The sequence below is a fragment of the Acartia tonsa genome, chromosome 14 (genome assembly GCF_053477335.1).
Source record: "Acartia tonsa isolate MP-2025a chromosome 14, ASM5347733v1, whole genome shotgun sequence".
NCBI lineage: Eukaryota > Metazoa > Arthropoda > Copepoda > Calanoida > Acartiidae > Acartia > Acartia tonsa.
In genome coordinates, this window is record NC_137273.1 from 5419709 (window position 1) to 5437931 (window position 18223).

The window sequence follows — 18223 nt, forward strand, 5'->3', positions numbered from 1 at the left end:
GTCTATTTTGCGATGTGTCCACCCCCCCCCCCCGCAAGCTTAAAACACGTATAGGTTTCGTGATTTAATTTATACAAATTAATTTCGTTATACGTATAAGCTGTACAATAACTTGATGCACACGGAGACTGAAAGTTAATCCTTTCTCCAATCTTACAAAAAAAACGTTCATTCTATTTAATTTTTAAAAATACAAATTTCACAACATTCATTTTTAAACTGAATATTATCTACAACCACAGGAGTCAGATCCAGGTTTAGTGTATCTACTGCTGGTATGCATAGCAACTGAATACGGTAGATTTGTATCTATTTTGGTACCAGGATAAATAAAGTACCTGACATTTTTTTAAATTTCGTTAATATAACAATTCTTGTCAAAAATAAATCATAAATCACTTTGTAAATTTCATTTATTCAATTTTCAACGTTACATAAAAAATCAATTTAAGGCGAAATGACAATAATTAAATATCAAAATAAAATTATTTCTCTTATTAAGAGAAAATTAGCGATTTGTACACTATGAAATTTAGTTACATTATACTAAAAATATTTGTACACATTTCGATGAAAATGGCACAAAAAATAATGCGAACACTGGAGTATTAAAAAGTCAAAATCTGAAGGAATGACAATGAACTATAAATTAATTTATACTTTCAATTGAGAAAAAAATTACCTCTTCGGTAATTAAAATCATTAATGTACCGGCATATTTTTAATCCAATGTCCCCTTCCTCTGATTAGTACGAAAAATTCTTTTAACGGCAGCATACTAGCATAAATAATTTTAAGACATAAAAAATATATGAACTTTTAACTGAAAGAACTAGTTAAATGAAATTTTCATGATAAATGTGGGGCCAAATATTATAGGGCAAGATTTTATACAATTTAAATACAAATTCACTCAACATTGAGCAGTTACAAAATAACCATCAACATGGTATTACAATAATTTCGCATAAAATTACATATACATAATACTAATGCAATGAAAAATGATACAATTAGAAATGCCACTAGAACCCCTATCAAACCATTCTTGTAGGAAAAAAAGCTAACCTAAAGTAGCATTTCACAAGATTAAGACATGGCGGTAAAAATTTAGTCAAAAATTTAGGTGAAAATTTACATCAAATTTTTAGTAGCACAGCTACTATCGATATTTTTGATATTCAATACTGTTTTGTTTATTAAGACTATGGCGTGCCAAGTAAAAAATGAGGTATTATAAAATTTGTTTTCATGTCAAATTTTGGATAAAAAGAAGGCACTATAAAAATAACATACACACAAGCACATTTATAAAAATATATCAAGCATACTGAATGAATTTTTAAGTTATTTTCATTGGACAAAATATATAAAATTCATTACTTCTCTTCAGTCATACATGAGTAAATAGAGATTATCTTAAAATGGTTAATTTCTACGAGCCAAAATAAAACATCCAAAATTAAAATCTGCAAAAAAAAAACTTTGCTCAAAAATTACCATTTTAGACTCAGGCACATGGGTGTAACGCTCTAAGTACAATAATTTTAAGAAAAATAAAATAATCAAAAAAATACTAAAATTGCTAAAGCATACAAAAATAACTGAAAATAAAGGAATGATAATATAAGCGTAATAAGCATCCCCTTGTCAAAATGAAAATTAAACCAAGCAAACAATTATTACATAAATTAAAACATTAGCAAGGCTTAAACTTTCAACTTTGATTAAGTCACAAACATAAAAAAATAAAATGATTTGAGATCATAAGAAAATATTACTTCGACTAATAATAAATAAGACGAAGCGAAAAAAAAGATATGTTTAGATTATTGAAACCCAAATTTTGAGGGTTTATTTTTTTCATGTTACTGGCATCAGATCAAAAAGTAACAGCTGTTTGTGCTGATCAGTTGACGAATTGGGCTGGTTGGCCATCCATCTCTTTAACGGCCACCTTGGCATAGCCGACCATTACATATCCTTGGGACAACAGGCGGCTAGCGACAGCAGAGTCTGTGTACACGACATAGCCGAATTTCACTTGCTTCTTACCAAACTTTTCCTGGAAGAAAGTTACAAGATTAAAGGATATTTTAACACTATTTGAACAAAACTAATAGCTATTTTGACATGTAACGGGATAAGAAAATGAACGATAAATGATCCCAATAATAGAAATACTGTAAATATAAAAACGCTTTCGAGATCAAATTCTTATCAATAAAAGTTGTTGAGCTAACGGATAAGATAACGTGGTTAAAAAGCTACCTGGTTCTTTTCAAGCCAAGCTTGGTTGTTTTGGATAAAAAGATGGATGGTGTGCCCCTTGCTCAGGAACGCAGATCTAAGAGTAGAGTATTCTACATCGCCAGGAATGGGACCAATCATGAGCTGTTGACAGGCAGACCATCTAGGGTCAGGGGTAGGACATCCGGACTTAAACCAGTACTTTCCCTTGCCGTGCTTGTTACTCATCGCCACAGGAGAATCATCCTAAATTATTTTAACATATATTTTCAATAATATAAATAAGTGACTTTGAAGAACACTTAAGACACTAAAACCCAGAGATGCAGAGCCAGACCCGCGATTTTCAGAGCGGCTCTGGCGGTTGCTAAAAAATATCTGGGAAAAAAGGATTCTCATTACCTTGATTAAAATTAAATTTTAATACCCTTTAAAGTGCTTCAAGACCACTTCTCAAATTGAACTTTAAAAAACTTTAAATCGCTACCCATTACGGATATACCGACCGTAATTATAGAAAAAAGCTTCGGTTTAAAAAAAAATTATTACCTTGACATCATCGAGACTGGGCTTCACAACCACATTCTTGCTCTGCTTGGGATTGGAGGGGGGCACATAGCAAGTCTGAACTGGGGAAGAAGTTTTTGGGGGTTCCGGGACGGATACGGCCACAGGCTCTTTCCTCGCCATTTGTGAGTAAGAAGTCTTGAATGAAGTATTATTGTTGTTGTTGTTAGTGATGGAATCAAGATAACTGTTCTGACCATTGGAGCTTGTTGAAGAGAAGCTGTTGTTGGGACTGACATTGTAGCTGTTGCCGGAATTGTTGAAAGCAGCGAGGTTGTTCAAATTCAAAAGAGGAATCCTTGATCCACCGCCGAATAACGGATCATAATCGCCGAAACGGTTGGCAGCGTTGTTGACTGAAGTATTGTTGCCCAAAGGCCTTGATTTAATTGGGCTGTTAAGACTAAGATTCTTCAAGGGACTGAGACTCATTGAGGACTTCATTTTGCCACCGGCGGTGTTAGGCGAAGCCGGCTGTTCCATGGTGACACGATTAGTCAGCGGGCAACGGCGGAATAAAGGAAGGCGAGGAGCTGAGTCGTGATTGGGGGTGATGTTTTCATTCTCTTCGTCGCTGCTCAAAATGTCCTCGTTGGAGAAAGGAAGTTTGGGGCGGGGGAAAGATGAGAAAATATCGTAATGGCGAGCGTGGGCATTGGCAGTTGAGTTGGAGGTGAGTCTGTCCAAATTTCCTGCAATATGCGATCATTAGTTTATGTGAAAATCTAGGAATCGATTCATCACCTCAACCAATTTACAAATCCGAATAAAACTTTGTGGGGATATATTTATTGTGAACTTATTAAATCCCTAATCTTAATTATAGATACTTCGTGAAAATATGAAGAATGGTAACAAATATAATCCCTGAAATTTCTGGTGTGATTTAAAGGGACCGAGAAAATCACGTTTCCACCTTTCTGTCTGACGGACGGACATTTCGAACTATAGAATAGCTTCGCTACTAAAAATAGTTAAGGAATTCTGTAAGATGAGAAAGGGTAAAATAAATTTGAAAATAGTTACTAAAGTCGTTTACCATATTCAAATAATTTAGATAAAATAAAATACAATCCTCAAGCATTTTAAAACATACATTGCAGTATTTTAAGGAAAATATCGTTTATTTATATTATTCAATTACATTAAGAATTCAGAAGCTTAGATTGAGAAGAGTACTTAGGGTTTTATAGTTTTAAGAAGATCGATTGTACTCCATTTCTAAACGATCAAATACAAGCCTCAAACTTTTAGAACATTACGTTATATAAGGGAAATAACGTTTTACCTATATTTTTCAGTTATATTTAAAAATCTGTATAATGAGAAGATGAGTAATCAGGATAATACAGTTTACGAAGATCATACTCCATTTCTAATCTATCAGAACTCCTAGATATAAAAATTTAAGAACTTACCTAGGCCTAGCGAAGTGGAGTGACTAGAAAGGAAAAGTCCTCCCCCAAAATCAAAAGAATTGTAGCTGTCCATCATTATGGTATAGTTTGAAGGTAAAATTTATTCTGAAATTAATTTATTACAAAGTCATCGACGGTTTTAGGTTATATTTATTCCAGGGGACTCTATAATACGAAGAATACATACTATAAACTAGCGAGATATGTGTTTAATTTTAAAACTTTAACCGTTATCGAAAAAAGTTTGATAGGTAGGACTAAATAAATTTAACGAAAGTACAAACTTAATAATAAAACACGTTTATCAATATAATTTTAGATGTTTGATATCACATAAGCCACTAAATTCAGACACGTTTACTTGCTTGCTCAATCGTTGTCCTCAAACTGACGCAGAAACCGTTTATTTGTTGTGTAAACCCTCCATAAAATCCACAAATAATTGGCGCCAAACTCAAGGGCGGATAACATTTTCACGCGTTTTGTAGACACACATATATTATTTTTAGAGGTTGAATCAAAATTACCTTTTTTCTGTAGATTAAAACTATTAGTGGAAAATTATGTGACATCCCGAAAGTCTGGACACTGGTAGTTGGAACCAACCAATCAAAACTTCAGAAACAATGTCCATTTTTTAGCAAACGTATGAAGGAGCACGTTTAAAACTTTTTGGTCCAAAAATAATAAATATTCTAATTTCCCTTCCTCCTCGATCAATAGTAGCTTATAATACTATAAAAATTTTCTCATTAAAAATTTTAAATTTTATGAGTCTACAAAATTCACCCGCCCTAGACTTGAACACTTTCCTTCCTCAATTCCCCGCGTAAATCAGCTGAAACTACTTTGCGCGGGAATCATTTCACTATTCTGCTAGGCCCACAGTAGGTTATGGCCAAATAAAAGTGGGCATTTAATAAACCTTAAATAAAAGTGGGCATTTTTTTCTTTTCATTTATATTTTTCGGACTGAATAAACTAAATTGATATAAAAAGTTTATATCATAAATGCGTTTTTATCGCAATATTCTTTTTGTCCCTCAAATTCTAGACCATTGTAGTCTGTACGAAGTTCAAATTCTTTGATAATTTCCCGCGATAAGAAGAGAATAAAACAAAATACCGGCAAAATAATCCACAAAAAAAGTATTGTAATATTCGGTTGGCAGCTGGATTAATGAAGTAGGACAAATAGCAAAGTCCAACTAAACAAATTAATATTTTTCAAGTAAAAATACATCTATTAAGGAAACAGCAATAAATAAATATATGTTGATGTTATGTTTCTTTATCTTTCATTTATTGATGGAGAAAATAATTTTAATTGTAATTGAGATTATTAATATCATTTAATATACTACCTAATTATTTTGTATTGAATTACACCCCCCAAAAATAATAGAGTTTTAGATCAGATTAGGTGGGCAATAAAATCCCTCAACCACAGGTGGTGAATATAAAAGTGGGCGGGGGCTGGAAAAGGGCGCGATTTTTCTTTATATTGGGTTATATGAGACACACCAACTTTCTAATGTTTTGATCTGCGTACACACTACATGCTTCGTAGGGGGAAAAAGACTTAAAACAAGGACAATTTTATACTTCGTAATGCAAACTTATTTTTTAGAAAGTGCATGAAAATATGACATAATTTTCAACAATTTTAAAACACTAAAACCATGAAAAATTAGTTCCTTTTTTAGCTGGCACTCGAGAATTTTTTGTAAAATGAAGGTACTCTCTTAAAAGCACATAGTTTATTTATACGTAGGTCCGAAGTAACTCGAGAGTAGCTGCGCACCTTTAACTGCCATGCACTCAATAATCTCGCGCGCATATTTCTTTCATGAACGATTACTAAGACACCCCCCCCCCCCCCAGGGGAATAATTATCAGCATCACAAAACTTTCACGGTTATTTTTTCCGTTGGCATTTCGTAGATAAATCAATTAAAGCAGACGGAAAATATTTAGGGGGAAAATAAAAGGAAAATGCGGGGTAGGGGACACAAGATCATTCAAATGAATTTGCATTTCGGAAGTTTAGATAGATAGATATTTCTCCCTTTTCAAACTTGAAAGGAGAACAACTCACAATATTTGGCGCCATTATTTGAGAGAAGTTCATTCATAAATATTTATTTACGTAAACTCATGCCGAGCTATTCAGCATATTTCTCGTTGAAGAAAATTTAATTCGCGCTTTAAATTTGAAATGACAAAGGGGCGCTACTTGAATTACATTGAGATTTAGATTATTTATGGAAAACCTAGCTAAAATTATGAATATACTCGCCCTTGATATCATAATTTAAATTTAAAAAAACATACAATGTACAATAATGATAACAATATTTAAGATTAATTAAAATTTTATTAATTCTTTTAAACTAAATGAAAAACAAATTTGAACACAAAATTATTACAAAATAAACATTACATCTTGAGGCAGTGTTTTTTATTTGTTAAAAAGCAAAATTTAGAATTGTTTGATAATGGTTATTGCATGAAAAAAATAAGTCTAAAATAACAGAGAGGGATGTGACATTGGACTGTAAATTACACTTGTGCCCTTTATAACCAAGTTATCGTATTCTTTAGCTTAAAATATTCTATTAAATGTTTTTAGAGTTGCTGCTTAGATTTTGTTCAAATACCAAAATTAGCATAACATCATGTTAACAAAACTAATTTTTAATAAACCTTATTTGTTATTTTAATGAATAAGACAATGGACAAAAAATAAAAATCACCCAAAGTTTTAAGCTATAAACATGCAAAGAGCTAGTGTGTATAAAACTTTTGGTGATAGTATAATTTATAATCTAATGTCCCCTCCCTACCTGGGCTTGAAAAACTCTTAATTACTTTCACACTAACACCCCCCCCCCCCTCCCGAAAAGAACCAACTCCTTAATACAAAAATAAGGTAGCAATAAAATTGAATCCTGTATTTTAATCCCTTTGTATTATTTCTAATCTTTTAATTACTTCCCAATTGTTTACAAAAATAAAGAAAAACAAAACTTAACATTTTTTTTAGTTTATAATATCCAGGGATCTGATGGGATAACACAATAGACGATAAATTTAAGTACACCCCCAATTTACCGAAAACTAAAAAAATAAGTCTAATAGTTTGGACACTTATACCTAAGTTTATATCAATCAAACAAGATTTTCAACCCAAAGTACACAAAGTATTTAAGCCAACGAATAAGAGATAGGGGTTTTAAAACTTTGGGGACCTGTATAATTTACCATCCAATGTCCTATCTCTCCCATGTAATTTAATATATTTTCTTTTGTCTTGTTAGCGCGATTTCTCCATCAAAGATCCAACTCATCTCTGTTTAAACTAACCTAAAAAATACAGAAACATTTAATATAAAGGGTGTGCAAAAAATGCGGACATTTTAAAAATTAAAATTGCGCAGCTTGTGTTAATAGAAGAAAAATGTTACGCATACCGTTAGAGCCGCTAAGAAGACTATTTTTTTTAAATATAAGAACGATTCCTGTGCTACGTATAGTTAGGGAGATACATGTTAAAATTTCCCAACTGACTTAAAACTTGACTTGCGAGTAAATTTTGGGACATTTTACCACCTAGCTCATAGAATATTTGTAGCACAGGAACCGTTCTTATATTATCAAAACATACAGTTCATAGCGGTTCTAACGGTATGCGTAACATTTTTCTGTCATTAACACAAGCCGCGCAATTTGAATTTTAAAATTGTACGCACGTCTTTTTGCAAGAATTAGTGTCTAATATTTACTAATATACGCGCAAGTCAAGTTTTAAGTCAGTTGGGACATTTTAAAATGTAGCTCCCTAACCATACGTAGAACAGGAATCGTTCTTATATCTCCAAAAAATGGACTTCTTAGCGGTTCTAACGGTATGCGTAACATTTTTCTACTATTAACACAAGCCGCGCAATTTCAATTTTAAAAAGGTCCGCATTTTTTTGCACACCCTTAAGAATTGAGTAAACTATTCTTAAGAAACAAGTATGAAAATATCCATTAGAGGAAACTTTCCCAAGACTTCGATCGAACAATAAAATAGCATAAACCCACCTACGAAAAAAATTGAAGTTTCCCTAAAATTGAGATCTCAATCGCTCGCTTCAGTTATTGAGGAAATCTTAACGGACAAATAAAAAATCTTAATACTTTTAATAATTTAAAGGGCGGAAAATCCTGTGCTACCGATAAATTCTTAACAATAAAAACAAATTCTTATTATTCCATATTTTAGATTCCAACGCTTAAATCAACTTCTCATTTATCAAACCCATTCTTATAAGATGGAACAAAAACTAAAAGAAAATTCAAATAGATAGAATTGTTATCATTTATGAACCCCTTCAGTAATACCCCCCCCCCCCCACACACAAACTCTCTCTCAAAAATATAACTATTGGTGGTCTTTAGTAAGTGTACAGTGGCCGACAAAATAAAGAAAAGAAAAACAAACAATGAAGTAGTTATTTTGGGTTCTTTGAATAAACTTTAATAATATAGGTTTTGTTGTCCGTATATTATTAAAAGACCTCCCCCGACCTATTTAAGAAGTCTTAGCCTTTCTAAACGTAAGGTGTGTCGTTTTCGTTTTTTTTTTGTTGTTGGCTAATTTGATCCCATAAATGTTTTTAAAAGTAAGTACATCCTAAATGAGTCATTGAATATACTAAATTTAAGCAATTTCGTTTAGACTTATATGATATTTATATTCTGCCTATTTAGAACTGACACTTTGTAAGTGTTACGTTCTTTTGTCTGACTTGCTGATTTATTCAGGTTCGCTTATAGAGATGTTGTCATCCTTGTTTTATTTACCTTTGCACAATCTTTGATGACCAGTTTAGTTTCCAGATTGACCAGTTGGCTCATCTTTTCTACATCCAGTGTTATTTCCATGCCACCTTGAAATATAAAATTTTTAAACTTACGCACAGAGACCTTTGTTTAGATTTATTCGGTCAGGTATTAGGCTGAACTAGAGCACTCTCAGGGGAATGAAAAACCGTACTAATTAGCCAAAAGCGCAAGGTCCCTAACTCATTATAAGTTGGTTGAGCTCTCTGGTCGAAATTTCATTCCTTGCTCGTCATGGGGTAATGGCGCAATGGGTAGGGTGTTGGCCTGGTAATCTAAGGGTTCCCGGTTCAAGCCCCGCCACGTGTAAAATTAACTCTGATGAATTGAGCCATACTGATGAGCCCTAAAAGGGCATAACACTGTGTATTTAACTGTATAGTATGTAGCTACATAGAAAATGGTAGGAAAAGAATATTTGATTTCATTTATAATTAACCTCTTATGACATTTGGACCACAAACGAACCTTTCAAAAGAAAATAAATTTATTTTGGTAGATTATTGTAGGAATTAGGTTAGGTTAGGAAAAGTACCCCGTTGGGATATGTCCTTGCAAGGTTATATACAGGGTAAAAATATGTCATTGTACAAAAAGTATGAATTAGAAATAGGTTTGAATCAAAGCCCAAAACTGTAAGTAACTGGAGTTCTTACGTGCGGATATACCCTAAGCAAAGAATATCGTCGCAACCATAAATTTAATAAACAAAACTCACCCATTGCCATCTTTGTTTTAATAGCTTTTCTGTCCAAAGTAGGCTGATCTTGTTTGTAAAACGAGTAGGGTTCTGTCAGTCTGGTTTCTGGCCAACAACGAGCCTAAAAATATTACAAGGATTACAACATCCATATGTAGCAGAGCACACATAAAAAGAGAGGAAGAAGAATGAAAGATGAAAGTCACGAAACCTTATTAACAATATAGGTATCTCATGTCTTTTGTATAACGAACAAAACTCGTTGAGTTCAAATTAAAGCCCCCAAAGTTGTTAAGTCGAAAAAATTTTAATTGGTTTAAAAGTTTTGGGTTTTAATCTAATTCATAGTTTAATGACCACTTATACCCTGGTGTATACACACACACAAAACTTAGTAAAAACTATATTACTATTTAGTATTTACCTGAGCGCCGGTAGATTTTCTAGCCACGTTTCTGCACCGATCCGAAGCAGATGCGCGACATTCTGCGCCTGTAGATTTCCTTGCAGTACTTCGTGCAACAATGGCTGTTTTGGTCAACATTTCTTTCATACGCGCCTTCTTTGCTTCAATCTGAATAGTAGACAAAAATGTTAACAGTAGCAAATTATATATAGAAATATCCATTAAGCATTCATTATATGATCTACATACATTCTACATGGTCTGTCGGTCATGAATTAAGACACTGTTTAAACGTTAAAGTAAAATATTCATATATCTTTACACTAATACACACCCCCAAATTAAAAAAAATACTTTGTTCTAAAAACTAAAATTTAAGGTGGTGGGTTAATCCCTCTTTTCTTTAAGGAAAAGTAAGAATTGTAAGAAAACTGTGTGTTACCTGTTGTTGAATACCCCACTCAAAAATGGCCTTAAGGGCTTCAAACTCCGCCTCCGCTTCAGGGTCTTTCACCAGATCAGGGATCTTAAGCAACAAGTAATCATTGATTTGACATACTTAAGTACAAAACAAAAAATAATATTAAATTAATCAGGGATAAGACAATGGACGTTAAATTGACAAACATGCCTAATGATAAAAAACCATCTGTATATTAAAATTATTGGTTAAAAAGTTTGAACACTATTAGATAGAAACCAACCAGTCAAAATTTAACAAAAGTCCTTGAGCCAACAAATAAGATAATGTAGTTATTCAAATTTAGGTACAAGTATACTTTACAGTCCAATATGCTCCCCTCCACCCCGGCCCTGTTATCAATCCATTGTTTTCTTCTAAATAATAATTATAATATACCTTATCACCGTGAGATAGAGCAGAGTGACGGTGGAATTCAGAGCTGTCAGGTAGCGTTCGACCACAGTGACCACATTTGAATGTCCTTAAATTATAAAAAAAATGTTGATTTACATTTAATTTAGATTTGACACTATAGAAAGTAATATCTTTAAATGGTTGTTTTCTTATCATAAACACCAATCTTTCTCTTTAACTGGAAGTTTGTATGTTTAATATTCTCTTTAATAACTTACTATGTCTCTACGTCAGTCGGTCCATCAGTTTGTCAATCCGTAACGATGTTTGGGAAATAAGCATAACTTTGCTGCAATTGTATTTTCTGTGAAGATTCCTCATATATATGCAAATCATTTATTCCGTCGGTCATAATCTAAATGACATTGAATGGAAGTGTTCTATGTATAAAATTTGCTTAGACAACTACTACCTAAATAACGTACTTTGTCCGCCAATTTGTTCATAACGTTGTGATATTGGCATTTTTTAAAATTAAGGATCTTCGCTTCTAATGGATTTCATCCTTATTGCATTTAAAATCAATTGTGTAGTTACTAATACATTAGAGTAAAACACTACAGGGGAAAGGGGTTAAATGACTGTATCTAACAATCGCAGTATCCTTGTGACGACTCTCAATTGGGCCATTAAAAATCAACCTATGGTATCGGTTATATTAATACAGCTAAGTAGCAGGAAACAATTTGGTAGCAGACGAAAAAGGTCATTGAAAAAGGGAGGGAGGTAGTTATCTGTATAAACACCTATTCTATAGATCTGTTACTAAGACTTACTTGGTATGTTTTCTGAGATGATTGTTCATTTGAGGTAGAGACTTAGAGGTGAAGGTACAATCTTCGTCAACCTTGGGGCATTTGAATTCCAGCCCCACCAGGTCTCCTGGTTCAAACTATAACAAAGAAGATTATGTCCATATGAAGCGCAGAAATAATAATATTAACAGTAGAAAATTTGAATTCCAGCCCCACGAGGTCGCCTTGTTAAAATTAAGCTTATGAGGAGCGGACGTAAATAAGCCAAAGTAAAGAAATCACACAGTTAGTATAAAATTATTTAATTAAGACATGAATATATATTTTATATGCTTTCCTTTAACATGGTGCCTTAACGTCCGGAGAATCAATATTGCAAACAGAGTCCTTCCTCCCTGGTAAAGCCGAATTAACTGAGCTGGATCTTTAAATCATTTTAGTGGTGAGCCAGATCGGAGTGAGCCGAATTTCTGCCAATCACAGCGCGGCATTTCATAAAATGCTGTGCTCTCATTGGTGGAAAGTTGGCTCACCACTAAAATGATAAGATCCAGCTCTGTATTTTACAAATTTACCTTTAATGCTTGTTGTGGTGCTGCAATGAACGAGTCTGGACCAATCTTGTGTTTGAACATGTACTTGCTGCACACCACCTCGTTCTCCAGCGGGTGCTCCTCGTGGAAATGTTCCTTCTGTCCAGATTTCTCAAACCCTGGAGACAGGTGACCACACAGCTGACACTCCAGGTATCCTGTTACCAGCTTGTTCTAAAATATGGACAATACTAATGGTGATGAAATATGAACAGTTCATATTCAAAACACGGACATGTTCATTTAGTTTTAAAAGTATTTTCTTTATACTCGTGATGGTATATTCATGTACATACTTTTTCCGTAAAAAAGTTACTCCATAATTCACTTTTTCTGTCCGTCCGACCGTCAGACAGTATTTCTGTAACACTATGGAGGAATGTTAATTTCTCAGCTGCTTTTGATGATGGGACGGCAAATTATTTTGTGAAGATTTCCTATACCAATAAGCAAGTGCATTCTGTAATTTTCATTGTCCGTCAGTCTGTCAGTCATAATACAAAATATAATATTTTTTAAAAATTTAAAAATACATTAGGAAGGTTTCGCCACGAGAGGTTACATGATTTTTCCCCAATTAATCAACTTGTCAAGTCTTGATTTTTAGAAATACTCTTTATATCTCTATGTCCGTAATCCCACCCATGATTTTTTGTGCTTCGCTACTTATAGAAGTTGCCATACTTGTTACAATTTAAACGCCTGTTTACCTGACATTTGGTGACCCTGAAGACATCTGTGGGATGACCAGTGGCTGCATGCGTCTGCAGGACCATAATATTAGCTACAAACTCACAATAGAAGCACTTGTACTCAATCTCGCCGCCGGCCTTGTTGGCCCCACCACCACCATAGTTGGTTTGATCTCTGGTTATGATGGCCACCACTTGGTCCCTGGACAACTCTCGGTACTCCAAGCCTGCAATACGCCGAGCAGTGATATTAGGTTTAAATAAAATCTTTAAGTAATATATTGAAGAGTTTAAATTTATCAAGAGTATCGAGTTGCAGTTCAGTGTAATAGGGAACCAAGGTTTTTTTTGAGTATTAAACCTTAATAGTAAATAAGTATATTAGTTATTTATCCCATCCTAATGTAGACAGGTTTCCGTAGAAAGTAAAATGTAATTCATATGCATAATTCCACATTTGTTGACCCATCGGGATATGGGCCAGGGTCCAAATAAAAGGAATTAATTTTAAGACTTTTTATTATTCTTTGAAAATTCTCTAAAAAGATACATGATTTTTCAGTGTGGCTCAGAACCGGTTTTAATCCAGCGATAGGTATAGATCAGGGAGTAAGGGAGGGGACAATGGATCGAATATTCAATTTTTAGGAGTCTTAGACTTTGGGGACTTGCTTAAAGGGAACATGCAAGAATTTAGCAGTTTCTAACCAATCTTGGGGACCAATTATGAATGACGTCACGCAAAATCATGCATAATCTCGCGGCAAACTAGCGCGTCAACAAAAAGATAAACAATAACAAGCAGACAGAATATTTTGATTTTGAAAATTATTTTGTAAATTGAATCATTACATTCTTTATATCTAATTCTTGTTTAATGTTAATTCATTCCGATTAGTGCGTTGTAGAAAGAAATTATATTAAGATTATTAGTTATTATGAGCAAAGCCTTCCTATAATTAGGTCCCGCACATTTGTACGTCCGTAACGGTTAGCTCTTTTCGTTACTTTAGACATGTTAGATGTTTCTTATTGATTTAATGTAAAGGCAAAAGATTTTTGTCTTCAGCTTAATATTTCTGTAATTAATGATCCGATTAATTTCAAAATTTTAGGGAAAATTCACGAAGTCCTGAGTTGTTCAAGCTTGTTTGTTTATCATTGAAATCTCAAGATGGTGTTATTTTATTTTTCTGTCCTGGATGCTAGGAGCGCAGCTACCAGTTATCCTAAGATATGTTACTTAAACCTTAAGATCTTTAAAATTAAGATGTACTTATGTTCTCAACTATTTTATTTATGTAGTATCAAATTTTGACGCAAGGTATCTCATTTTTATTTCGTTAAATGAAATAACTTGAGTTAAAAGTTCTGTAGGAAGGTAATTGTTTTAGTAAGTTTTGTAATATAATTATTTAAAGGCTTTTTCATGTCTAAGCTTTTTAATAAATACAATAAAAAAATTTGGGTAAAAGAAGTTGTAAAAGTAAAATGGTCTGTTTCCTTAATTTTCCGAAGTTTACATAATAACAATTATGGAAATGAATTATAAACAAGGGTTTTGATCTCTAGAATCAAAGGCTTGTAGTAAAGCATCAGTTTAAGGATGGTGCATTTCGAATTAAAAACAATTCAAAAAGTCAAAGATTTCCACTAAAGGTTGCTATATTGCAAATACTTGTTTTATCTGGAAATATCTGGGTTTTCAACCTTAAAGGGTCACAACTATAAAATTGAATTAACTGCCCATTGTCCCCTCCCTTACTCCCTGGGTATAGATAGTATATTCGGAGCCATGGAAAAAAATAAAGAGAAAAGAAAAAGATTTTTGTACATACATTTCATTTCATAACACCATAACACGCTTTTTAGTCTCAAAATCAATGATCAAAAGTTTTTTTTGGGTTATAATTTAATTTTGAAATTTAGACATGTAAGGTAATAGGATTTACAATTATAAAATAAAAAGTTATTCCCTTTGATTAAAATTTTACCTTGTTTTGGATGTGCAGTCTGAATGTGTCTGTGTATTTTCTCTTTCATCTGGGATCTTTTAGGGCAATATGTACACATGAATGTCTGGTACAAAAGCAAGCATCAAGTTTTTCAGTTAGTAAGTTCAAAGTATATCTTTCACTAAAGTGCATAGACTTTTATAGATATCTTATCCTTTCATATAATTTGAATAAAGGGGAGAGGCGGATGTGCCACTTTTTGAAACCAAAACTAAAAGTCAAAGGAACTCAACTAAAAAAAGAGTTACAGGTCTGAGATTTTGCATGGCAGTTGCTTTATAGGGTTACAATATGGAACAGTGAAGAAACGGCGTTGCAACCGCCGAAAACCGCCGAGAAATTGCAAAAAAAAATTCGGCGGGAAACGGCGGTTGCGCCGCCGTTTCTTTACAGTTCCATATTGTACACCTATAAAGCAACTGCCATGAAAAATCTCAGACCTGTAACTCTTTTTTTAGTTGAGTTCCTTTGTTGACTTTTAGTTTTGGTTTTAAAAAGTGGCACATCCGCCTCCCCCCTTTGTAAGGTTTTATTTGTCTGTAGCTAAAAACTCGAAAATTGCAAACCTAAAAGAGTTGTACTTTTTAGGGAAGCTTTGTCAATGTCTTGAGATGGGTTTAGGCCATTTTTCTGATTCTAACCGCCCACCCCTAGAGGCTAGTGGCGAAGCATCCAGTACATAATATAATATTACTGTTTTCAGTTATCTTAAGGAATAAGACAAAATGATGATGGACATCTTCTTATTTTCCTTATTCTTATTCTAAACTTTATGCTTGCAAAATTGCCTTTGTATTCTCAAACGGTGAATTTTCAGCAGCCTTTTCAATGACAGGTTTTTGAGGACTAGAGGGAGGCTTCACTGATTCCACGGATGCTATTATAAGGTTACTTTCTTCACAGATATTCATCTTCTTGGTCTACAAATAAATTACACTTTTGATTCAACAAAGAATAGATGATTTACACAAGCTGATGAATCAGAAACAATGATTCGTTCAGCTTAAAAAGAAATATCTTGCAGACAAAGATATTTAGATGATATACCTAATTCATTTTTTAAGCAAAGCTTTTTCATGTGCAATTTATCAGTTGAAGGCTAACTTAATTTTTAATAAACTGCCCTCTTGCTTCACAAGTGTTCATTTTCTTACCAATAATGTAGTCAGATTATTCCTACTTGATTAAAAATATTTATTTTGTATTAATTTATAAACATATTACCTGATATTCGTAAGTGTCTAAAGGTTCTTCTTTGATGGTAATATTCATGTCCATCATGGGAACATCTTCTAAATTATAAAATTATTAATTTTAAAGTTTTAAGTCAATAGGTAATAAAATAGTTTTTTGTTTCACACTTAAAATTTTGAAAAATGTATACCTTGTAGAACAGAGTTATTTGCTTTGCGCTTTTTGCCGCGTGGCGTACTCTCCTCACTTGGCGCCATTTTCAACTTTTTGGCGGGAACATAATCGGGTTCAGTTGCGAAGTTACCAGAAGTGCGCTTGAGATGTTGAGCTCTGCGTTCTGTCAAAGTTGGCAGGTCCCATTCCTCTTTCCAATATTCCTATATGTTAAAATATTTAAAGACCAATTATAATCGTTAAAACTTTAAATGGTTCTTGATTTTTTATGACAGTTTGTAACAACAAGGATGACAACATTCATGAAAGCGAAGCTCTGAAATGGGAGGACAAACGAACATTAACACTTGTAGAGAATCAGGACTGAATAAACTTAATATTACGTCTATAAAAAAAATTGTAAGTAAATTTGTTGCTGATTAAATACACAATACTATTTAAGGACATACTGAAGTTTTAGGACTTGATTATAGAGATGCTTCGTTTATAACATTGTACCTTGTTGAAAGAGGAATTAAAAAAATCTGATGATTAGGATAATTTTAACATAAAAAAATTTGTTGTCAAAAAAGTAAGTAAATTTGCTTGTTTTAAATGAACATACGGACTTTCTGGTAACGATTATAGTGTTGCTACGCTTTCTAAATTGTATCTAACTGTTATAGGAATCAGCATGCAAGGTTTGAAATTGATAGGACAATTTAACCTCTTTAAATTAACGAAAAGAGCTAACCGTTACGGACGTACGGACTGACCGAACCTAATTATAGAAAAGCATCGCTTTATAATTAAAATCCTTGAGGACTCTTAAAAAGCTAACACAAAAATTAAAGCCAAAGTAGATATTAACTTGTGCATGTCATGAGTCATGCAAATACCTGAGAATATTTTTCAGAGGCAATATTTTTGTCCTCCCAATGGGCGGATTCCTCACCCTCTAAGACTCCCTCCATTTTCTCAGGATGTTTGTTCTTTAGATGACCTAAAAATAAAGTTTGACTAGAGGGAGATAATTAAAGTTCAGATAATTTACTGACACAAAAATTCAAGCAAGAACATTAAACTTGTTTCATTTTCTTTAGTAGTGTAGCTCAAGTGTTTAAATATGATCTCTTTCATTAATTAGATTTAAAGCTTTGGGAACTTTTATTAGTATGGTTTCGTAAAACAAAAAATGTCCAAACTAATTCAGACAATAACTTTGATCTACATAAGGGTTTACTTTATTATCATCTTTGTGAATAGTAAAATAAAATCAAAACATCCCTAAAGATCTAATCTTACCTATCATTGGTTTCCTAAGGTTGCCGGTGAAGTCGCAATATCTGCACTGGTACTTTCCTTGGCCAAGATGGATCAACCTAATATGCATCTTCATACCAGATATCGTCTTCTTGTCCAACTAAAATACAGAGGATTTGTTTACATGATAACTAATAGCTTTTGTAAAATGACTAAAATACGCAATATTGCGTCTGGAAAAACAAATATGATGATTCTACTAATTTAACATAAAGACATCAAACATTCTAGAAAACAACTGGGACTTAAAGTAGCCAAAAAGCAATAAAACCGATTTCAAATGTGGGACTGATAAATAGACAGATTTTCATTGAGGCCCACATACATGTCTAAGAAACATATTTGAAAGGCATCCATCTTACACAAAAAAACGTAACGTTTGATGGGTTA

The 18223-nt window shown here is 33.1% G+C and overlaps 2 protein-coding genes across 3 annotated transcripts in view; both read right to left on the bottom strand.

Moving 5' to 3' along the window:
- Positions 1–395: 395 nt before the first annotated feature.
- LOC145306223 (uncharacterized) lies at positions 396–4381 on the bottom strand. Of its 2 annotated transcripts, XR_013874928.1 has the most exons (5): positions 4236–4381; positions 2800–3509; positions 2272–2496; positions 1501–2065; positions 396–1418 (listed from the first exon to the last, which is right to left on the bottom strand). XR_013874928.1 is itself a non-coding variant. In XM_080148253.1 (4 exons), exons 1-4 carry the CDS (start codon positions 4309–4311, stop codon positions 1910–1912), a joined length of 1167 nt encoding a protein of 388 aa, XP_080004379.1. In that variant the 5' UTR covers positions 4312–4381; the 3' UTR covers positions 396–1909. The 2 variants fall into 2 exon arrangements, 1 of the variants encoding a protein (XP_080004379.1); XM_080148253.1 differs by having other exon boundaries at positions 396–2065.
- Positions 4382–6592: 2211 nt separating this feature from the next.
- The window catches only part of LOC145306226 (uncharacterized), a 39493-nt gene continuing 27862 nt past the window's right edge, over positions 6593–18223 (bottom strand). The window contains exons 52-68 of the mRNA XM_080148254.1: positions 17816–17933; positions 17410–17513; positions 16548–16734; positions 16388–16455; positions 15952–16083; positions 15143–15227; positions 13167–13375; positions 12439–12630; positions 11885–12000; positions 11091–11175; positions 10674–10757; positions 10250–10399; positions 9844–9946; positions 9087–9172; positions 7500–7601; positions 7082–7299; positions 6593–6759 (exon numbers count right to left, since the gene is read on the bottom strand). Coding sequence (XP_080004380.1) covers positions 7569–7601; positions 9087–9172; positions 9844–9946; positions 10250–10399; positions 10674–10757; positions 11091–11175; positions 11885–12000; positions 12439–12630; positions 13167–13375; positions 15143–15227; positions 15952–16083; positions 16388–16455; positions 16548–16734; positions 17410–17513; positions 17816–17933 — 1752 coding nt within the window. The 3' untranslated portion in view covers positions 6593–6759; positions 7082–7299; positions 7500–7568. The remainder of the gene's footprint in view (positions 6760–7081; positions 7300–7499; positions 7602–9086; positions 9173–9843; positions 9947–10249; positions 10400–10673; positions 10758–11090; positions 11176–11884; positions 12001–12438; positions 12631–13166; positions 13376–15142; positions 15228–15951; positions 16084–16387; positions 16456–16547; positions 16735–17409; positions 17514–17815; positions 17934–18223) is intronic.